Below are 24,402 nucleotides of genomic sequence, written 5' to 3'. Positions count from 1 at the left end.
TGAGCCCTAAAATTCCACATTATTCAAGATTCAAATTTATATTTGCCTATATAAGTATGTATATAACAAGTGTCTATTTCAAGATGGGAGAGTATACCTCTTTTTATGCACAGTGGTGTCACACATGTATCCATTTTGCTCTAATTTTAACGTACATGTAAAAAGGAATCAAAATGTTATTTTAGTATTACTATGTGTGTTAGGAGTGCATCAAAAATGTATGGAATATTAATGCTGTTTTGCTTAAATATAAATTAACAAATTTTAAAATACCAAATTTATCTGCACTTGTCATGCTAGCAGCCAAAGCATTCTACTATAATTCTGTGCCCACGTTGTATAAATACCATTGATTCTCATATGAGGATCCATATGCATTGTTAGATTTTGAAGAATTATGACTGATGGAAAAAGAGAATTTATGCTTCCTCCATATAGTTCTTGTGTTCCATTTATTATATTATGTACTCACTCTTGGGAAATATGTAATACTTATTTATCCAAAATATATGACTGGGCCTTTACCTGAATATAGAGTCCTGATGTTTACCTAGTAAGTTCCACGAGGACGGACACAATGTCCTATGTTATTTTGCTTGAATTGTCACTCTTTGTTGCATATAAAGAACTTCACTGGGAGAAAAATCCTCTTACTGTTCCCCAAAAGCTAAACAAAATGGAATCAATAACTATTAAATCAATCTTGAAAATATTTTCTAAAATTTCTACCAATCTCCTCCAAGTATTTCTGGCATGGGAATGTTTTACAAGGCTGCATTTACATGACGCTTGTTATCAACTTATAGCTCATTCTCACAGAGAAATGGGGACTTACCCATAAGAGTGATTCCTCACAATATTTGTAAGTTATACTTCTGTACCAGCAATGTCAACAGATCCGCAGCTAATTACACTAAACCTAGAATCACGTTTATCATTCTAACACCCGAGTGGTCACTGGCTCCCTCATAACTTTTAGTCACTTAAGTTGAGTGTTTGTTTACAAAGCTAAACTGACTGAATAAAGTCAGGGATGATTTTTTAACTGTTTAATCATTTATTATATCACATGTTTGATCTACTGAATATAGAAATGACTCATCTTGAAATAATTCTTTACTAAATAGGTGCATATCTATAAAAGATGAGACTTAACCAAATCAAATTTTACACTCACAAATTTTACATTTAGCTAACCAAACTTAATTTTATAAATTTTAATTCCTTAATATTTGATAAAATCAATTAATGCATAAAAATTTATGTGAAAACCAACAAGATAACTAATATCACTGAGAGGTAAAAAAAAAATTTCTCTTAAAGGGTTGTGCATCCTCTATTTTTATGCTACTACTCATCATCCATTTAAAAGTCAGCTTAGCGCTAGATTAGATACCAGAAGACTGGTATTTGAGTTCAAGTAACTGATATTTGAGATCTGGGACCATGTCTGTTTTGTCTTTCTGCCCTTTGCATTTAATGGTGTCTAGCTTGCAGTAGGCCCTAATAAGTGTAGATTATTGATCCACTGATTATCTTACCACTAGCCATGTGCCTAGTATTATGGATTATTCCCTTCACCTTCTGTGTTATGTTTATTCTACTGTGAAATTATACTGACTTGGTATTATATCATAAATTACTCTTTTTCTTTGCTTGATTAAATAGGGTTATTATTCATTCACTTACAGTATCATTGGGTATCAACCAAGGTGATCAATAGATGTAAATTAACACCAATTGCTGAGATAATACCCTGCTTTGACAATTTTGTTTCACATTTGCCACAGTCATGCACTTCATTAGTTTTATATATAGGTCCTATGTGGAAGTTTCCATTAAGTGAAACAGCTATATGGATAAATTTTATGACATCTCTAATGAAATGGCTAGATGTCTGGACTTTTCCCTAAGGTTTATTGATCAATTTTTATAGCTGTCTTCCAATGTATCTTTTATCACTTATTTTGTACTACATTCTTTGGAGTTCTGTGATTTATAGTACTATGATAAATCCCTATTGATTTATCTAAAGTTAAAGGCAATCTTCTAACCTTAGCATTTTAGCATAAGAAACAGTAGTCAAGAGGATGGATCCTGTAACTTAAGTTTGATTTCTTCTTTAGTAATTACACATCATTCACAATGGTTTTTCTCAAGCACTAGTAAGGATCACCTGGGTCAAACTTTCCAGTGAAAGGGCTTCTGTTCTGGCAAGTGTCTCCAGATGAGATTCATAACTAGGCAAGTTTGGGAATCACTGACCCACCTCACTCATCACTGTAGTTTCCTTTTGTTATGCATAATGTGAAGTCAGAGAATAGTGAAGGTGATTTTCACATGTTTGCTCTCTTTCCTGACATTACCTTACTCCAGATGTCTAAAACAAGCCTTTCAGTGTCATTGAGTGAACCCCTTAGTTCCATCATTGAAACATATAGTTAAATGAACTGAATGTTACCCAAGAAGATGGGTTCTGAATGTATTTTCTTTTGTTTTGTGGTTTAATCAGCAATATGGAATCTAAGGGGAAAATGTCTTCACAAAAATACAAAGCTTCCCCTGCCCACATCTGAGTTAGGTGTTGAATCATTTGTATGTTATTCTGATGAATTTGGAATCATATTTCCAAATGTTCACAGTCCATAAATGTGAAGGGTTTGGGTAAGTTTCACTGTCGATACCTCACACTGTGGAATGAAGGTGAGTTATCTGCGATGATTATTCACCTTTCCATCTTCACATTTTTTTCTACAGGTGTTTGTCATCATCACTGATACATAAATGTTGATATATTCATTCTATATATCTACTACATAGGATTTAAATTATTTCTTTTTCTACAGGCAGTAGCAAATTTCCCTTTGCCGTTCACACCATGGTCACCAGTGCCTTCTTCCTAAATTAACAAAAAGTCAAAGGAGTCATACCTGGCTAAATAAGTTAGCTGACTCTAAGGAGAATGCTCTCTGTGAACTTCGTGCCACCAACCATCACAGATCATGTCCGATTATACACTACACACTAATGACAAAGAGCTTTGTTTTCTGACCATTTTTTTTATCACCTACCTAATCTGCCCATTGCATAAAATAAGTAATGTGTTTATATGCAGCAATAGTACAACGCTACTTAATGCCATTCCATTCCCATTTTTCTCTTAGAGCCACATTATGCACTTTTTATACACATTATCAGTTATTGTTAAGTGAAAGACTATTGACCTTTAATATTATCAGAGTCAAGTGGATTTAGACCAGCTCTTCCATATCTAGGTATTTGCTCTTTGACCCATAGTAATTGGGGCTTTGTTCCAACACTAGTTTAAGGAGCAATTAAAAAAAATTAATCTTTCAGACACCCAAAATATTTATCAAGTCTGAATGTAGACATAAATAGAATTCTCAACTGTTTAAATTCTTAAGGTGTACTGTTAACCCTCTTTCAAAGGTTACATCCTATCCTCCAACTCCTCAGTACATGTGCATGCCACCCTCCACATGCACATATATGCTCACATTTTATCTTGCTGTCCTAAAGAAGAATAAAGTTGAATTAACCTTTGCATCACATATTAATACAAATGCATTGATAAGCGTACAATGGCTAGCATAAAGAGAAATTCTTATAATCACAATAATCTATAAGTGTATCTTCTAGCCCTAAGGCCACCTTAGGAGGACATTTCACTTATGGATAGATCATAAAATGTGTTTCCAGTGATATGAAATTCAACTTTTTTTTTTCTATTATTTTAAAAAATAACAATGGCAACATATTGTTGGGTTATGTTGAGTGGGCTTTTTTTAGTTCAACAAAGAGATGATAATGGTTGTCATAAGGGTAATGAACCGAGCAGGGCATCTATGAAAGAAAGGTGGCTATCTTCTTATTAAGGGATGCTACATGAAAACAAACTTTGGTTTTTCATCTTGAGTAATACTGTTATGAATATCTGCTATGTGTTCACCTTTGAGTAAAAAAACTATTATTCAAGGAGATTATTTTTCAGGGTAACACAAAGCTTTACTGTATATTAAGATAGTATAAAATCTTTTTTTTAATTTTTTAATGTTCATTTTTGAGAAAGACAAAGAGACAGAGACAGAGAGTGAGCAGGGGAGGGCCAGAGAGAGAGAGGGAGACCCAGAATCCAAAGCAGGCCCCAGGCTCCTAGGTGTCAGCACAGAGCCCACTGCAGGGTTGGAACCCACAAACTGTGAGATCATGACCTGAGCTGAAGTTAGACGCTTAACCAAGGTGCCCCTAAAAATAGTATAAAATCTTCTGAAATAACTATCTTTATTTTACTTATTTTACAGGTAAGGATCTGAGGTTAAATTTTAAGTGTATCACCCCCAAATCACTGATCTATCTCCAGAGATGGCACTTCAAGCACCAGGATATGGGAGTGGGAGACAGGGATGTGTTGAAAACACACTTCTGCATTGGAATCTAAGGAAAGCAGAATTGTCAGATCTCAGAAGTGACGACTAGGCCAGGTCTAATGGCCTGTCTAAAGACAGTCCACTCCCTTAATTCCATCTTTCTGTCTCAAGCTTCTCAGCTTCCTTCTACCCTTCTGTGCATTCTATCCTTCTGTCCACTTCTTTCTCACTTTGCATGTAGCTTTTACCACCCACTCCTATCTCAGATGAAGGCTTCTAGCACCGGGGCCCACAACTATCTCTACTTCTCAGATTGTCAGTTTCAAAGTATCAAGCAAGGAATCTCCTTTGTCCAGCTCATCTTTCTATCTTACACATGACCAGCCCACTTTGTACTACTTCACTTTGGGTCAGGGATTGACCTCTGACCTAAAAAGCTTGTAGCCAGGCAGTATATGCCAATTGGAAGTAATATCTTATGCTGAGGAAAATTTAACACAGTCTGGAGAGTGACATGAAAGCAAGAATACAAACCAAAATCACAACCAGTAGTTTCAGAAAAAGAGTGATGATACCAAGCTGGCTACTGATTATTTTCCTTTGGAATAAAAGAAAAAGCTGAAGGGAGGGAGACCCATTCTTCTATCACATGAGCAGCAGAGTGAGCTGGTTGACTAAACCCTTTGGACATTCTTTACATGGTCCCACACCCTACCTTTGCTCCAGAGAGAGAGGGAAAGTCCAAAAAAGAATGTAATTTTCTTTTAACCAAGAAAACAAAACAAAATCTCCTGCCATAAGTAATCACCTCCAAACATTGACTTTTTAAGCCCAAGTTTTATTTCCCTGTGGGAATGACTGCATAGCTCACAGCCTGTGAGACGCTTTCTCACAACCACCCATTCAAAACAAGCAGTAACACCCACCTAGAATTGCACTCTCTCATCCATTTTAGGATCCTCAACACATATGACAATTACTAGCATATTTTAGATAGAGGCACCAAGTCCTCCCAGTGACCTGTCACTCTCAGACACTTACAAATGCCAAGCACTTGGCCCAGGCACTGAATTTGCTATGTCATTGGCAAACTGGAAAAGAGAGGTAGCAAAAGACTATGACTTGGGACAAGATTTCACCTGAAAATAGGAGCTCCTTTTCTTTGTTCCCACTTCACTGGACTTCTAGCATATATTAAATTCAGTAAAATATTATATTGGAAACACAAGGCATCTAGGCTTTTGGCCAGAAACGTAGGGAAAAAATTAGCAAGCCTAATATTTCATGAGAAATTCTTGGCTTAAAGAATATTTTAATAAAGCTTAGCTATGTGTGCCAATAAAGCAGAGAGATGACATAATGACTTATGATTTAAACATCATATCTCTGTAATGTCTAGTACCATCTTGTATCAAACAACACGAGAGAAACAAAATCCCTGGGGGAAAGAAGAAAAGAGCAATGTAAAATCAATTAGGATATCAGTAGAATGTGTATCGCATAAACCATTTCATTAAAAATTTGATGAAAGGATAATTACAATGAACAGGTTGAGCAGATATGACGTGAGCCTTTTAGTATCATCTCATTTAATCTTGACAACAATTCTACAAGGTAAACATTATCACTATTTTATAATTGAGGTTCAGATTGGCTAATTTGCCCAAGGTTTAGTGGAACAGAGATTCAGGCAATCTGACCTCAAGGCCCACACTCCTGGCCATGCACAATACTAGACTGAGGATTCACTTAGTGAATCTATGAACTTCTCCTGGAAGTAAATGATTTATATGATCTATGATACATAAAAGAATAATATGTTAGCCTATGGAGAATATATTGAAAAGAATTGGATCAGGAATTAGAAAACCTGAGTTCTAGTCTTGGGTCTATCACATATTGGATGTGTGGACTTGGATTAATCATTTTAAGCCTGAGTTTCCAAGTATTCATTCACGAAAAACAAAACAAAACAAAACAAAACAAAAACAAAAACAAAAACAAAACACAAAAAGGCATGATTACTGCTCTGTCGGCTTCATCAAGTTTTTGTGAATCTCTGATTAAATGGTGGTAAAAGGATTTAATGATTTGAAAAGCACATTCTGATATGATATTAGTCTTGAGAATCTACTACATATACCATATCTTAATAGTATGATGTGGGATTATTTTTTAAGTCACAAAATAAGCTTTTTCCCTCTTAAAAAATTGATATGCTTCCAACTTTACAATGGTGAGATGATATAGTCAAGCTGAGATATTATATAAAAATGGCTCTAGAATATTGATAGCCATGGGGTTCTGGAAAGAGCAAATGCAAAATCAGTCTGTTGGGGTATAACCTAGATCTCCTGGAAATTAAAAACAAACAATAAAATTAATTCACACTCAAAATTAAAACCACATGAGAAAGTGAACCACCATGAGGAGAAGCAAGAGACACAACAAATAGAAATATTAGCACAAGAACTAGAAATACTTTTTAAACTATTTTTTTTAATTTATTTCTTTCGAGAGAGAGCACAAGCAGGGGAAGAGCAGAGAGAATCCCAAGCAGGCTTCACACCTTCAGTGCAGAGTCTGATTCGGGGTTCAACCAACGAACCGTGAGATCATGACCTGAGCCGAAATCAAGAGTCAGATGCTTAACTAACTGAGCCACCCAGGGGCCCTAAGAACTAAAAATATTAAAACAATCTATAAGAGATTTAAAAATATGTATGTTTGCCAATGAGGATGTGAAAATGTACTCAACATCATTCTTCATCAGGAATGCAAATAAAGACAGCTAAAACTACAAAGACTAGCAATAAAAAGACTAAAACTACAAACCGTAGCAGGTGTTGGTGAAGTTACAACTTTCATACATCGCTTAAGGAAGTATAAATGGCACAACTTGTATGGAAAATGGGCTTTTTCTACTAAGGCTAAATATGTGCCTATACCAGGACTTACAGTTCCACTCCTGGGCGTATATCCAAGAGAAATGAGTGCTTATGTCTACAAAAAGACTTGTACAGAAACGTTCATAGCAACTTTATTCATAATAGTAAAAAAAAAAAAAACAAACCCCCCCCCCAAAAAAACTAAAAAAAACCCAAAAATTTATTTATGGGTAAATAAATGGTGGTTTAGTAGCACTTTGAAATACATGTAAAACAACACAGCCAAATCTCACACAAAATTAAGTAAAGGAAGGCAGGTACTGAAGAGTACCTACTCTATGAGTCCACACATACAAAGCTCAACAGTAAACAAAACAAACTAATGATGAAATAAGTCATAATAGTGCTAGCTCTGGTAGGGAGCAATGACAGTCAGGAAAGGAGCAGCAGGACATCTTCTAGAGTGATAGGTATATTTTATGTCTTGATCTGTGATCCATGCAGTGGTTAAATGGTGGTATGCACAGGTTTTTAAAAGGTGAGAGAAAGTAGATTAATTTAGAATAGCCAAATAGAACTAGCAAAGAAAAAAGAGCCATTAAAATTAAAAACTCAGGGTGCCTGGGTGGCTCAGTCGGTTAAGTGTCTGACTTTGGCTCAGGTCATGATCTCAGAGTTCTTGAGTTTGAGCCCCACGCTGGGCTCTGTGATGACAGCTTAGAGCCTGGAGCCTGCTTCGGATTCTGTGTGTCCCTCTCTCTCTGCCCCTCCCCTGCTCACGCTCTCTTTCTGTCTCTCAAAAATGAATAAACATTAAATAAATTTTTTAATAAAATTGAATTAAATTAAAAACTCAATGGACAAATTAAATAGTAATTAAGCTTAGATGATGAGGGACTTTTTTCCATTGGACACAGATCTAGAAGGTACCCAGAATGCAGCACAGAACAAGCAGATAAAAAATATGAAGCATAATAAGAAAATATGGAGAACGTATTAGAAGTTCTGAAACAGGTGTCTCAGAGGAGAAACAAACAAACAAACAAAGAATGAAGAGGATTTAAAGAGCCAAGAACTATTCCTAAAAAAAATCAGACTCAGATGATTTCAAAATTATTGCACTTTCAAGGAGGAACTAATCCCTATTCTATTTAAACTATTCTGATCCGGAGAGAAGGAAAATGCATCAGTTAATTTTACAAAGACTCATAACATTCATCCAAAACCAGGCAGAGAGAACACAAAGAGAATAATACAGACCAGTCTCACTTATAAATATTTATGCAAAAATCCTAAATAAGTATATGCAATTCAGCATTATATTAAAATAATAATTCACCATGACCACGTGCAGTTTATCTCAGGAATGTAAAAATAATTCAACATTTTTTAATCTAGTGACTTAATTCACTAAGTTAATTGGCCAAGGAAGAAACAAAAAAAAAATAACTTTGACATTTGCTAAAAAGGCATTTTATGTAATTCACCAGCCATTATTAATTTTTAAAAACCTAGAAAAGTAGAAAGAACACCTATCTACCTTGAAATGATAACTATGTAAATTACATATTCTGGAAGCATTGTCTCAAAATCACTAAGGAGAAGACCGTGCCTGTTACCACCATTATTATCCACTATTGATCCAAAAATATTAACAAATGCAGGTTAAGAAAATATTAAAATAGTTATAGTGATAATTAAATACTAATTAAGGAAGCTGTCTCAAAGTTATGATTTTTTTAGAACACATTACATTTTAAGTATATTGGTGTGTGCTAAATCCCTTACATCCTCACCTAGTTTCAGCTCTACAACTCTGAGAGGCAGACGTTAGTGTCTCCATTTTACAGAAGAGGAAATGAGGTTCAGAGTGATAGAGTATGTTGCTCAAAGCCACCAACTAAGGAAGAGGCAAAACTGACAACTGACCCCACATCTTTCTGACTCTAAAACTATGTGAACTTAAACAAAAGGTTACAGTATATTTCATGCGTCTTCCCCAGTTCTTCACTTTTTTAAAAAAAAAGATTGACCCAGGGGCGCCTTGGTGGCTCAGTTAAGCATCTGACTCTTGATTTCAACTGAGGTCACGTTCTCACGGTTCATGGGTTCAAGCCTCACATCAGGCTCTGCACTGACAGTGCAGGGCCTGCTTGGGATTCTCTCTCTTCCCCTCCCTTCCTCATGCTCTCTCTCTCAAAAATAGATAAACATTAAAAATTTATTAAAAAAAAGATTTACCCAACTGCATAATAAATTTCTGTAGGTTTACAGAAAGATTATATCATTACCCCATTTATTTTAATTTTTTTAAGCTTACTTATTCATTTTGAAAGAGAGACAGACAAAGCTAACATAGGAGGGGCAGAAAGAGAGGGAGAGACAGAGACTCTCAAACAGGGTCTGTGCTGTCAGCACAGAGCCAGATGCGGGGTTCAAACCCACAAACCATGAATGAGATCATGACCTGAGCTGAAACCAAGAGTCAGACACTTAACCGACTGACCCAGGCACCCCTTACCCCATTTATTCTAACAATAAATGAGGTGACTTGTAATTTTAAATTGGTAACAAATACCAACTATTTAATTCTGATATGAACCTGTTTAGAAAAATGACTTTGTGAAAGCTTTTCTGGCACTGATAATTTTTACCTAAAGGAAAATCCAGGTCATTTAGTAGCAGGGAAAAAAAATCGTGGCAAATGATCGTGGAGTCTAAATATCATTTTAAAACTTTCAACTTCTATAATCCCTTCTGCAACTGGCATTTATGAAAGGTGGCAATAAGGAGTCACCCTACTGAGAGTTCTGGAAAATGTCAGATTTCCCTTTCCAAGCACCATATGAGTCACTGATTTTTCAAAACATTGTGACGTGAAAGCTTAGCAACAGATCAGGACATTGTTGGGAATTGCTCTTTCCCTAAGAGCTTCAGAGAAGCCTGCAAAGAGTTCCTATAGCAAGACAGATCCCAGGCTCATGCAAACTTGTCTTTCTTGGCACAAGAATATCAAAGCATAATTTCAAGGTCACTATTCTTCATCTTCTCTTGGAAAAGACCCTACCCGTTTTATTTAGTACTAGAATTTTGTGCCCTACCAGCAGAAAATAATTACCACAGGTACTCTCCACTTGACTGAAGGAACCATTTTTCTCTTGGAAACACTATTATAGTAAAGCAGACATGTTGATTTCCTGGGTCCTTATTTTATTAGTGTCTTGGCTGGCTTCTTTTCAGTTCCTGGTGTCTTGATTAAATTCAAGAGTTGAGGAGACACCATTGCAAGTGTTGGTTAGTGAACACTCCGAAGGTCAGTGAGTTCTCAAAAATAATACTCAAGTCTATAAAATGACACGGGTCATGTCTTTTTTTCTCAGTCTTAGGTTAGGGAAGATAGTTAACTAGTAGTTAACTATTAGGAATCTGTGGGTCTATACCTTCCCCCCTTCCCACCTCCACACCCAGCTCTGAGATCTTTCAACCATCACCAAACCAAAATCAGCATTGCTACATTAATAAGAACCGACATTTAATATGTACTTTTAACAGGCTAGTCACTATCTGAGTGCTTGATATGGATTGTGTCATCTTGCCCTCATAACAATTCTGTGAGCTTCTTATACCTGAGTGGGCAAGAGAATCTCCAGGGGAACCTTTAAATAGGCTCTATTTTATTAGAGTATTTAAGCATTCTCATTAAAGATATTTTCATGTGGGGGCCTAAGATTTTATATCTTATTCTATTCTTGCTCAATAAAAACCTAGAGGGGCATAAAATAATGTTAACCAGGTATTTCTCATGTAGCTGGATGATGGAATAACAACCATCCCTTTGAGATACTGTCCAGTGAGAAAAGCACAGGATTTGGGTTCAGATGTTTTGAGTTTGTTGCAGCTTTTCATCTACTAGGTATTTGATATGGGGTAAGTTATTTAGCCATACTTTAATAGAGTCGTGTGTGAAAGGAAGAAAACAACCCAGCATAGCTGTATAAAGGATTAGGTCAATGTTTTTCAGAGCCTAGTATATGCAGACTCTCTATGCTTTGGGTAAATGGAGGGGTGGATAGATAAGTGAATATTCTTGCCACTTTCCCCCCACCTGTCTGTTTTTCCTCTTCTCCTTTCTATATTTGATCTTGTTCCTGTTCTTTGAATATACCAAACCATTTCCTTTATACTTGCTCTTGAGCTGCCTGAAGCACTCTTTCCCTCTGTTGATCAGCTGGCTAATCCTTCCTTCAAATTCCCCCTTCTTAAAGTGGCTTTTTCTGAGCCATATGTAAAATTGTCCATTTCTGGCTCCAGTTACTTTCAATACTTTTCTGTTTTATTCTCCTTATAAATCTTGACACCATTGATAACTACACAATGTATTACTCAGTTACTTGTTTGCTAACAGCTTCCTCCCCAAGAATGCCTTGGCACAGAGGCTTTGTTTTGTTCACCTAGATGTGTACTAAAAGGTAGTGATTACTACGAATGCCTCCCTTCCTGACTTGTGGATCCACACCTTGAGCTGCCTTAAGTTTGAGGAGCTGAGCATGCAAGCTGGGTGGATTCTTTTGCATGAATGGTGCTGATGGATATCCTTGAAGAAATGGGGTGACCTAATTTCAAGGACAGGGAGACTTTTTTGTACATAAATAGATACACATCTCAAAAAGAAATGGTCTCTAAACTCATTGGAACAGATAAGTAAGAAGAGTTATACTGTCATTGCCATTTCATGATAACTCAAAAAAAAGTGAGTTTATAACATGCTGTTTTGATTACTAGTTTATGTAAGAGTTTTATTAAGCTGATTCCCAAGCAATGTGTTCCAAAGTGGTTTATATGAGGACACTAATAAGGCAGCATACCAAGCAAATAGACCAACTGTTACTTGGGCTGCTAACATGAATCCTTTCCATTGTCATGTTGAAGACTCTCCAAATTCTTACGTCTAATATGGCTCAGGAAATCCAAGAGTTTGATATTCACAAGTCTAGTCAAAGGCAAGCACATTAAATGCAAGGACTTCACCCTTTATCTAGAGAGTACTTTCAAGGATTTCACCGATTTATATTTGATAACCAAAGCCATAGACAACTGGGAAAAGCATCAACCTAATACTTTCTCCACTTGTTTGAAGGCACCTGACAAACTTTGTTTTCAGAAAAATTAGGAATTGCATAAACTTCTTTATTCACAAATAAAATGCTCATAGGGTCTAAAAGGAACCTAACAGATGTTTACTTAAAAGTGAACAGATATCCTTGAATTGCTTCCCAGTCACATAAATTCCTCTGGTATGCAACATGAGCAGATTCTAACAGAATTTTTAACATCTTAAAGTCAAGAAAATCACAAGATTTTAAAAGTTAGCTCTGTTCTAAACTTATTACTGGTCTCCTCAAGAGTGGAGCACAAATTAGTCTTCACTAATCAAAGAACAAATAGGAAAATTATTGAAGAGTAAAGAAAACACGTGTAACTGTTAGTGGATGACAGCAAAATAATGATTAAACAAGTAGACCAATAAAATAAGCCTTAAGTAGTAAATGTGTTCTTAAAACATTGATTTCTTTAACAAGCTTCTCAAAGGTAAATTTAAATGTTCACTATTTGGGCCATAATAGGAGAATAGGAAGATCAAAAAGGAGAGAAACTAGATATCGATCAATAATAAATACAGCTGACTCTCGAACAACTTAGGGGTTAGAAGTGCCGGCCCCATGTACAGTTGAAAATTCACATATAACTTCTGACACCCCCAAAAACTTTACTAATCACTTACTTTGACTAGAAGCCTCACCGATAACAAACAGCATGTATTTTGTATATTATATGCATTATATACTATATTCTTACAATAAAGTAAACTAGAGAAAATAAATTGTTATTAAGAAAATAATAATAATGTTATTAAGAAAAATACATTTACAGTACTGTATTGTATTTATCGGGAAAAAACTGCCTAGAAGTGGACCTGTGTGGTTCAAACCCATGCAGTTCAAGTGTCAATTGTATTTTTCTGTCACCACAGTAAATATCACAGTCAGCTCTGACTTTTCCCTCTCCCACTACTGATTCTATGTAGCATTCTTTTTGTATATATTTGCTTAGCAGCCCCAGACCGCAATTCCTTTTTTAATTAATATAATAGTTTCCAGTATCTCCCTCTGCCAATCACAGAGTTTTGGAGCCCAAGGGACTCTACTCAGAAATGCACTTCCCAAAGCCATCATAGCCCCTGCTTCCTGATCAACCCTACTAAATCAGACTCTAACTGTGTTTTTTCTAATCAAAATCTTTCCATGGCTTACCCTTATGCATTGAAAACTGCCCAGACTCCTTTGTTGAGCATTTAAGGCCATCAATGCATTTATTTTCAAGTCCCCAATACGGTTTTCAGCCTTACCTTTTCCACATATTGATTCCAAAGTATTTTGTTAGCACCTCTGTCATTTGAGCTGTGGTAAGCTAGAGGCTTAGTTAGGACCCAGAGGTAAAGGACTCCCAGCCCTGCCCTCTAGTAACTCTCATTTAAGGGGGGGGGGGGGGGGGAAGGGGGGTGAGTGGCATGGAGACAAGTACATGAATAACCCATGTGTTGAGAAGAGTGGTGACCACGGCTGCCCAGGCAACACTGAACGCCAAGTGTCTAATCCTGCCATCTTGTTGACCTTGCTTCATCGATGGTAATTCATTTAGCTTCTGTTACTAAATCATAGCCCACTCCTGCCAGTACTTCATAATTTTGTTCATGATGTTTCCTCTCTGTGGAATGTCTTATCTTTGCCTTTCTGCATACCCCAAATATACGTTGTCTGAAGACTGGATCAGACGTCAATTCATCCATGAAGCTTTCCTTATTGTCTTTGTCTTACTATCTCTCATTTGAATTCCTATAGCAATTTGGTTGTATTTCTTTTTCTCATTTGGTTCACATCCTTGCTTGTATTGGAATTTATTATCAAACTCCCATTTCTCTCACTACAACCATTTGCCTCTTCAGACAGCAACTATGATTGTATATATATATATATATATACACAAAAAAAAAACCAAAAAATCTTTACAAAATAGGTGTTCAATGAATATTCCCTGAGCTAAAATCATAATAGGGAAAAAGTTGTACACCAAACTCAATTGTAAAATAGAACAATGAGGGGATTAACTATACAAATAGATCCCCACACACTTGTAGTAAATCTATGACATAAATTACTGGAAAAATTAACATCAGTAGAGAGGAGAGCTACCACTAACAGACCAGCATCCCCAGGCTGAAAGACGCTAAGATCTATCCACAATGGGAAAAAGTTCTTCACTGCCATTATTAAACACTAATTTTAGGTCTTTTGGAAATTAAGTGAACATACTGTTTATTCTCCATACACTTTGTGTCCTGAGTCTTGGAAAATACGTGAAATTTCCAAGAATTAAAGTTTCCATTAACACAAGTGCCAAATCAGGAGGCCTGATCTATGGGACAAAGCACATTTGTCTTTGCTGGCTCCTATTCAAAAAGCTATAGAAAGATATTCACTGTATAATCTTTCTTGTGCGCAATTGCTCTGTTTTATCTTTCAGACCATCTAGACAAGATAGAGAAGCTGCAACATTTCAGAAAGCAACCAATTACTGAAAAATGGCCATCTGAGTTCTAAGTGTTGACAGCGATTTTTTGTTGGGGGTAAACTTTCTCACTGGAAGGAACCCCAAATGTTTTTTTGTTTTTGTTTTTGTAGGTTGGGGGTGGGGTGGGGGCGGGTGTCTTAGTGTGCCTGTGTGCACGTGCGCGTTTAACTTCCTGAGAACTAGCTTTGGCTGGTGAAGAAACAGTTTACTGGGTTTCAGAACATCTTCCACCTGTATCATCCCCACTAGTTCGAAATTTAATGTGTGTGCACATTATGTGTGCACACAGCGTGAACACCTCGGAAAACTGTTTTCTGATTTCTATACCTGGTTTTATTCAATCTTAAGTAGCCCAGTTATCTACCCACATTACAAAATAAAAAATAAATTCTCTTTACGTCAGTGAACTTGGACTCAGCAAGTTCTCCCTCCTGAGCAGGGAGCCTTTTAAAGACTTGCGTGTCAAACTGGAGGCCCGGGGGGTCGCCGCTACTGGAAGAGAACTGGCCCTACAGGTCCCGCCCTCCCTACCCCCCCTCCCGGTTGCCCCTCCCCTGGCCAGCTCCCTACCTCCGCGGGTTGCGCCTTCCCCCACTCCCCTCCCTTCTCTATCTCGCCAACTCCGGCGGCCTCATAGATCTGGCGCACGTCAAAGCCTGAACCGGGAGGCTGATTTGTAGAGCATCAGCCCCAAGGTTCTCTTCCCCCAGCCCCTCCTCCTTGCACTGCAACGGTCAGGGGAGTAGCGCTGAACCGGGGGAGGGGAAGATCTACACCCATCCCCCTTCCTCTAGCCTTCCCGCGTTCAGACTCAGTTGCACCTTTTATTATTTTAACTCTTCTCCTTAGGACACGCGGTCCCCGGATTTGTCCCTCCGGCATTCGCGGTCCCTGCACCCGCGCGCCGGGATGGGAGAACGAGGGACCTGCCCGCGGTCGGCCGGCCTGTGTAGGGAGGTGCAGCTGCCGCACCCGCTGCCCAGAGTCTGTAAGTTTCAACGCTCCTCCCGGGGAGGGGAGGGGGAGGCTGCTCGCACCCCCGCAAATGATTTAAAATGCCAAACACAGCACAAGTTTTACAGTATTAGAGAGACTTTTCGGGGCACACTCTTCTAACTCTATCTTGCAATCCGCAGGTTATTGTCCGGGTTTTTCCTGCGGCTTGTATGTTTGTTTGAAGCCTTCGCTGTAAAGTTTTCAATTTACAATATTATGAATTCCAATGGGATTTTTTTTCTCTTTTTTTAATGCAGGTCATACTTGTTTAACATTTAAAATACTTCTTCATCGTTTTCAAGTTACATAGCACATCGCTTATTATTATTTTGTCAAATTTCACTAAACATGTTATTTATACTGCGCAAGAGGCCACGGCCTTTTCTCTGCCTACTTCTAAAAATAACGGAGGAAGAATTTCCTCTCTGTACTTTTCATATTGCTATATCGTCTAAATAATAAGTGGATCGTAATACCCAGCTGGTTTTAATTTCCACCATAGACGCCGCGTGTTTGTATCTTTGCACTAATCTACAGACGCGGTTAATCTCGGAATTATCATTGAGCCTGCTGTTTACAGGACGGCTCCTGGTTTTGTTTAACTAAGGCTCTGCTCGTGTTCATAACGATACGGAAAATTGAAACACTTCCGATTCGTACCAAATAATTTTTCCGCGACTCCAGAACTCAAGCGCAAAAACTAAAATCGTGTTGGGATTGATAAAATCATACCTTAGCTTTGCAGGTCACCTGGAACGTATACACATATCCCTGAATGCAAGAACTGAAGAGGTGAGAAAATGGGGGAGGGGGGAGTTTTAAAATCGTCGTTTGCCTTATGCAGGAGGACGTCCCGAGGGAAGAGGAGTCAGGTCAGAGACAGGTGAATAAGCTGGCTATGGTGACAGGACGATGTTGGCCAGAAAGAGCATCATCCCCGAGGAGTATGTGCTGGCGCGCATCGCCGCGGAGAATCTGCGCAAGCCGCGCGTCCGAGACCGCCTCCCCAAAGCCCGCTTCATCGCCAAGAGCGGGGCATGCAACCTGGCGCACAAGAACATCCGCGAGCAAGGGCGATTCCTTCAGGACATCTTCACTACCTTGGTGGACCTGAAATGGCGCCACACGCTGGTCATCTTTACCATGTCGTTCCTCTGCAGTTGGCTGCTCTTCGCCATCATGTGGTGGCTCGTGGCCTTTGCCCATGGGGACATCTACGCTTACATGGAGAAAAGCGGAATGGAGAAAAGTGGTTTGGAGTCCACTGTTTGTGTGACTAACGTCAGGTAAGAATGCAGTGGGATGAGGCAGGGATTGAAAACGGTGTGGGAAAAAATAGGAAACTGCCCTTGCTCTCCTCTTACAGTTATTTTTGTGGAAAGTGAAATAAAGCATTCCTTTAGTACCTTTGGGCACAAAGAAGTAAAAAAAACAAAAACAAACAAACAAACAAACAAAAAACTAATCTGACACATTAAAATCGTTTTAAAGGAAGCTTTATGGATGAGGAGTCTCTGCAAACGTGGAGCTTCAATCCCTCTGGCTAGCTTTAAAAATACTGCACTGGTTATTATAAAAATGGTTATGATTCAGAGGATTCCAGAATGCCTCACTCAGAAAAAGCACATATTTAGTTTTCAGTATGAAAAAGCTGCTGGCTATAGTTCTAGTGTCCACGGGTAAATATCTCTGAACAACAAAAAATATTGTGTCAATGCTAGCAATATTGTTCCAATATTTCTCTTGCCCATGACATTTCCAGCAATAGTGAGGGAAATGGGAAAACACTGGCAGAGAGGTGTCCTAGGTTAAAAATCCACTAAAATTGAAATAAGTAGCTACAAGCCCTTCTTTATCAAGAGTATCTTATATAATAGCTGGTTGCTAGCATTGGTTATGCTAAGATGCAGAACTAGAAAAAAATTAACTTTTAATGGAAATTGATCCAAGTTTTTCATGGAAGGGATTATACAGAAGTACCTTAATGTTGTGATTTTCTTTACAAGTTTTAATAGAGTAAAAACAAGACCGTCCTCAGACTGCCTAGCTTTTGCTTCTTTCTCTTGTAAGTGTTTCAATGGTAAGTAAAGTGAATTTCATTTCACTTGGCCTAAGAACATATTTTCACATGGCCTAAGAACAATTAGATGGGGTGATCTGTCCTTTAATTTTTGTTGGAAGGTGCAAAGAGATCATGTATATCGATTGCAAAAACAGTCACTCTGAAGCGAAACAATGGCAATAATACTGGAAACTTTGCCAGGACATTTTCTGAGTAATATTACAAATTCGCGTAGTGTACAAAGCAAAGCAACTTGAACAAGCACCATTCTGCCAGGCAGCTGTAAAGAATGAGACCTTTGCTGACCCTGAAATCTTCTGAACTTAGCATACCATTGCCAGAAGCGGAAACCCAGACTTTGAACTTGTCCTTGTCCGTCCTTCCATTTCCTAAGTACCTTCAATGCCAGCGTATCAGGAAGAGATGCAACATTTGTGTGCAGAGATCACACATCACAGATTTCAGCTCAGATTTTGAGAAGAGAAAAATATACTGAATTGATCCATTGCCTTTATCATCAAGTAGATATTATTGTGTCTTGAACTTTTCACAAACTTTTCTCTGAAAGAAAATATAGATGAAAAATGTCGGTGATCATCAGCGTACCGGATATAAAAGAAACAAAACATTGTGTTTAACAGGTATTTGTAGGCCAAGTATCATTTTCTATAATATTTCTCTTTAAGAAATTTATGGACACTGATATTGGTGAACCAATTTCATATCAAGATAAATTTTTAACAAACGTGCAGTAGATACTCATAAAAAGAGATTAAAAAACAATAAACCTCAAAAATAAATGGCAGATTTTATTTACAAGACAAATATTTTGGCTTTTCCTGTGAAAAAGAAGTCATGAAGCAGTTTATTAGAGATATAGCATTGGGGCGCCTGGGTGGGTCAGTTGGTTGAGCGCCCGACTTTGGCTCAGGTCAGTAATCTAGCGGTTTGTGAGTTTGAGCCCCGCGTCTGGCTCTGTGCTAGCAGCTCAGAGCCTGGAGCCTTCTTCGGATTCTGTGTCTCCCCCTCTCTCTGCCCCTCCCACGCTCATGCTCTATCTTTGACTCTTAATAATAAATAAATGTTAAAAAAATTTTTAGAAAGATATAGCATCAAAACTAACATCCTTTTGATGATTTTTTAAAAAGAACTTTATAGAGTGCACTGGTTGCTAAAAGCTGTTTTACTCCTAACTTTTATTTTTCACAAGATGTGTTCTGAAGCATTTTCATTACCCTGATGTATTCCTGCTGGTATGAATATTCCATTTACTGTGAGAAATGACGTCTCAAATACAGTGAGACAAAGTTGATCTCCTCAGCATGACAATTTTTGATTTTTAGCTTTGCTTCTTACCTAAAAAAATAACTTGAAATCTTTTAAGGTTAAAATCTTACTAATTTTATTTTTAACGTTTTCCTACTGTTTATACTTCATCTCAACATTTAGTTTAATCATAACCAACCGCACATAATAAAAATTTTTTCACCAAAAATTTAGAACTGGAAAACCTCCATTCTCTCCCAAAGGAGATTAAAAGATGTCTGATAATATTTCTTATTCTTTACATTTCCTTACCTTTCGTAAGTTAAATGTCCCACCATGTCATCAAAATTAGAAACAACTTAGAGTGATGGTTACTCACCAGTATGTCCAAATAACATTCTACCATTCTCATTTTAGGATGGCTCACTTTCTCTTTCATGTGGATGACTTTCCAACATGAGTCAGAAAATAAACCAACATGTTTTCTTTCATTCAGCCTAACTCCCTCTGTACCAGAACAAATGAACAGCTGAACACTTTCATCTTCTGAGGGTGTTTAGCATGACAGGTGTCCATAAAAGGCTGGGTCTTGTACCACGTAATATTTAGAATTAAATTCTTTCATAAAATAAACAATACATAAAATACAGCATATGAATAATCTCCCAAGCCATTAAAATGAAACGTGGGAATATTTACCGTCAGTCTGCTCCATGAAGTACATATACATAATTAGAAATCAGTGCTGTATCCAAGTTCCTCCCCTGGGGTCCATTCTTAATCTTTACGAGTTTTTGTATCATACAACACATCTTCTGTGTAGCTAGTGCACAAAGCAATTATTGTGGTTTCCATGAATCTTTTTAGCAGCAAAAGGGGTAAAAGGGCAATTTTTCACGTTCCACTGGAAAGCTAATCAACAGCATCATATATGCTTACCCCTCATGGTGTTGCACCAAAGGGCAGTGCGGATACTCAGTATTCAAATGTTTAAGCATTTTGCCCACTCATTGTGCATGGCATTTATAGATAGATAATACTCTGGAAGATAGCCTACGCATGGTTAATCTATAAAATTAGAGGACTTTGGAATTGGCATTGGGGGCACACATAGGACTAACCTTGTTTATGTAAAGAAGCCATGGCAATATAGGTTATGTGGGTAAGTGAATAAATTAACCTTAAGAATAACCAAATGTGGTGTATCTTAACCAGGGGAACAAATCAGACTTACCTGAGAGCTTTTTGTAAGTTTTGCCCAGTCAACTTTGAACTTACCAAATCAGTGTTTGCACTAGATATGGAAGAGAGGTACAATTTGAAAGAACTTCCCAAGAAAATACTGACACTTGTCCACTCTTTCCTTTTGCTTCTTTCAAAAGATCACTAAGCTAGAAGTGACAGAATTCAAGTTCTCATTAATTATGTGATCTTGACATAGCCACTTACAAATCTCTTTCTCAAATTTTTCCTTTAATGGCTTCAGTATTCACTAGAATTAGAGAACAAAATGGGACAATAAATTTAAAAAAAGTTTTCTTTCCGAATGGCAAGACATTCTTTTTTTATTAAAAATACTAATATTTTTGAGTCATGTGTTTTGTACCACCTTTAAGCACCATGCTTTGTCTGTATAAGGTATACAATAAGTGTTAGCCAATGAATATGATTTTAAGGGTTGTAAATAATAAAATGTTCATTTATTACTCAATACCTTCCCATATGACTCAAGTCACTTAAACACAGATATGCAATAAATAATAAACATAGAAAGTTTCACCAAGTAAACTATGCCTTTGTGAAAGTATTTCACAAAGTAAAATATGCCTGTAGACACAAATATGTATTTATTATTTTAACTTATTCTTTTAATGCTTTCATGTAAGTAGGCCCATCATTATGTGATGTAGAAAATAACAGAATTGTATCCCAGAAGTATGAAAGTGGAGGCATTATGATGAGAGAGGGGGAGAGAGAAAGTGCTTGTGTTTAGAATCAGACATTTGACAAGTTAAGTTGCCAGGTGTTTCCAAAAGTATTGAATAGCTTTTGGAGGAAGAAAATGGAAAATTCAGCTTAGCATGTTATTTCATTATTCAAAATTTGATCTGATGGCACCGTTTTCTGATATCACTCCTTACAGGTCTTTCACCTCTGCTTTCCTCTTCTCCATTGAAGTTCAAGTGACAATTGGATTTGGAGGGAGAATGATGACAGAGGAATGTCCCCTGGCCATCACAGTTTTGATTCTCCAGAACATTGTGGGTTTGATAATCAACGCAGTCATGTTGGGTTGCATTTTCATGAAAACAGCTCAGGCTCACAGAAGGGCGGAAACCTTGATTTTCAGCCGCCATGCTGTGATTGCCGTTAGAAATGGCAAGCTGTGCTTCATGTTCCGAGTGGGTGACCTAAGGAAAAGTATGATCATTAGTGCCTCAGTGCGCATCCAGGTGGTCAAGAAAACAACCACACCTGAAGGGGAGGTGGTGCCTATTCACCAGCTGGACATTCCTGTTGATAACCCAATTGAGAGCAATAACATTTTTCTGGTAGCCCCTTTGATCATCTGCCATGTGATTGACAAGCGCAGCCCCTTGTATGATATCTCAGCAACTGATCTTGCCAACCAAGACCTAGAGGTCATAGTGATTCTCGAAGGAGTGGTCGAGACTACTGGCATTACCACACAAGCAAGAACCTCCTATATCGCAGAGGAGATACAATGGGGCCATCGCTTTGTGTCCATTGTTACTGAGGAGGAAGGAGTGTATTCTGTGGATTACTCCAAATTTGGCAACACTGTTAAAGTAGCTGCTCCAAGGTGCAGTGCCCGAGAGCTGGATGAGAAGCCTTCCATCCTTATTCAGACTCTCCAAAAGAGTGAACTATCCCATCAAAATTCTCTGAGGAAGCGCAATTCCATGAGAAGAAACAATTCTATGAGGAGAAACAACTCTATCCGAAGGAACAACTCATCCCTCATTGTGCCAAAGGTGCAATTTATGACTCCTGAAGGAAATCAAAACACATCGGAATCATGACAGCAAGACAACCTCAAGAAAGTCTTTTATCAAGTTTTGATAGTTTGTGCAAAGCACTGTCAGACTATTCCAGAATGGAAACACAGTAATTTGTCCTTCTATATCTTCATGCACTAGATGATACTCATATTCAAGCAACAGCACTTTCTGTGTCAATAAACAGTAACACACAAGGCAGAGGATTCATGGCTGACACTTGTTTCATACATGCAGTATTTGCAGCTATATTATGTATAGGAAACAGTATGTTCTCATTTTTCTCCATTTGAAACCCAAGAATTGCATAATAGACCTTGAATATAAAAGTTGGCCAAGGAATGATTTGTTCAAAATGCTTAGAGGTTAAAATTTCATATATTAAAAAATAAAAAAAGAAAAAAGAAAAAAAGAAAAAAATGCTTAGAGGTTAAAACCACTAAAAGAGGTTAAAACAGATTTCTCTGTTTCTGTTGGTCACTCTGGAAATGCAAATAGGATGAAGGGCGGAAACCCAAAATTTTGTTGTTAACACCTTTTGTATATCAACCAGTATGTTATGTTGCCTTCTTTTTGTTTTTTTTTCCCAGATACTGTACCTGGTGAGAGGCCTGAGGCAAAACCTGCTGGTCTCTAGTTGCTTCTAAACAGGTTCTGTTCAGTCACTTCTTCACAATGACCTTTGCAGGTTTCCTCATCCTCCTGATGGCAGCCTATTGGTGGAACTGGGCAAGGAGCTTTAGAGAAAAGTAAGAGCATTCCTGTCTCATTTAGGACTGGATTGCCAAAAGTGACAGTTACTTTTTTGGCTTCTCACTTCTTACAAGGCCCCATAGGGAAATACTGTATTGAATATTTTATTAAAATATTTTCTTTGTATTCACTGTAGTTTTGTGATTTCTCTTTCACAATATTATCCCTAGTCAAAGCTCAAGGGGAAAAAAAAGCATTTTTAGAGGCATGTGAAAGAGATATACAGTGGTGATACCTCTCAGATCTTCTTGCCTTTGCAATTGGTTATTCCAAGGGCACTACATCTTTTTCTTTCATTTTGGTTTTATTTCCTTCCAAGATTTGAGATGTTTTCTTAGCTCTTCTTTCTGAGCCTGGTGTATCATGGAAATCTTACAACCTTTTTTCTTTGAATCTCCAACCTTCCGTCTTAAAACTATACTTCCTTCCTGAATTCAGGCCTACCATACATAAGTTTAGCTTTATTTCACTTGCTAAAGTGATATTTTCTATCAAAGCTTGAGTTAATCATCCTGAGCTCCTGTTTCTTCAAGGAAGGGATGAGGGCACAAAGACAAGCACTTACTTGAGAGGCTCTGGGTTTGCTCTGTTTCACATCAGAAACATCAGAAAGCTGAGCTCTTGTACAGCCTTTTACACAGATTTGGAGATTTTATTTTACTTCATTTATGAACATTTGAAATAGGCAGATAATCACTAATATATTAAAATCCTAAATTAAACAAAAGACTCATGATTCTAATCGATGAATGGAAATTGTTTGTTGAGTTACTGAGTTAATCATTTCTGAACAGTTCTAACCACTCCTTTGAACTCCAGACTCATGTAGCAAGCAGGTACTTGAAGCTGCACCTGGTTACCCCATATGCGTTTAAAACGTGCCTGAAACCAAACACTCCATTTTCACTAACAAAACCTACCCCTTATCCCCACACTTTCTTCCAATCAGGCCAAAACCTGGGAATCATACTTGACACCTCTCTTTCATACCTCACATGCCATGCATTAGCAAAACCTGTTAGGTCTGCGGTGGAAATACATCCAGAGTATGACCAATTCTCTCTACCTCTCCCTCCATAGTTCAAGCTGGGTGCTCATTACCCAGAATATATAGATGCAGCTCTACCAATTGTTAGAATATTAAACCATCTTTGGAAAAGGATGCCAAAGAAAAAAATAGATCTTAATAAGACCACCCAACGGAGGTTTCAGAGGTTGGTATCAGACTTCGTAGCAGTTCTGGTACAGGTGCAGGTCCCCCACTCTCACCCCGGGGCAGCTGAGCAGACCCAGAAAGGCAGCTGCCACACCAACAGTAAGACTGTGTATAATGCCTGCCTGCTGCCCCATAACAAGCCAATGTTAGCGGAGGTGACACAGGCTACAGGGTAGGTAGTGTT

At 37.7% G+C, this 24,402-nt stretch overlaps 1 protein-coding gene across 4 annotated transcripts; it reads left to right on the top strand.

Moving 5' to 3' along the window:
- The first annotated feature begins 15,369 nt into the window (after positions 1-15,369).
- KCNJ8 (potassium inwardly rectifying channel subfamily J member 8) lies at positions 15,370-23,128 on the top strand. 4 transcript variants are annotated; one of them, XM_078450036.1, is made up of 5 exons: positions 15,370-15,420; positions 15,755-15,893; positions 16,746-17,187; positions 21,373-22,614; positions 22,679-23,128. In XM_078450036.1, the coding sequence occupies exons 3-4, from the start codon at positions 16,814-16,816 to the stop codon at positions 22,271-22,273; spliced, it is 1,275 nt and encodes a 424-aa protein (XP_078306162.1). In that variant the 5' UTR covers positions 15,370-15,420; positions 15,755-15,893; positions 16,746-16,813; the 3' UTR covers positions 22,274-22,614; positions 22,679-23,128. The 4 variants fall into 4 exon arrangements, with proteins under 4 accessions (XP_078306162.1, XP_078306161.1, XP_060514148.1 ...); XM_078450035.1 differs by lacking the exon at positions 15,370-15,420 and adding an exon at positions 15,502-15,600; XM_060658165.2 differs by lacking the exon at positions 15,370-15,420 and having other exon boundaries at positions 15,508-15,893.
- The last annotated feature ends 1,274 nt before the right edge of the window (positions 23,129-24,402 follow it).

The sequence above is a fragment of the Panthera onca genome, chromosome B4, assembly GCF_046562875.1.
Source record: "Panthera onca isolate mPanOnc1 chromosome B4, mPanOnc1 haplotype 2, whole genome shotgun sequence".
Lineage (NCBI taxonomy): Eukaryota > Metazoa > Chordata > Mammalia > Carnivora > Felidae > Panthera > Panthera onca.
The sequence above is the reverse complement of the archived record's forward strand: the minus strand, read 5'-3'. Positions and strand labels throughout refer to the sequence as shown.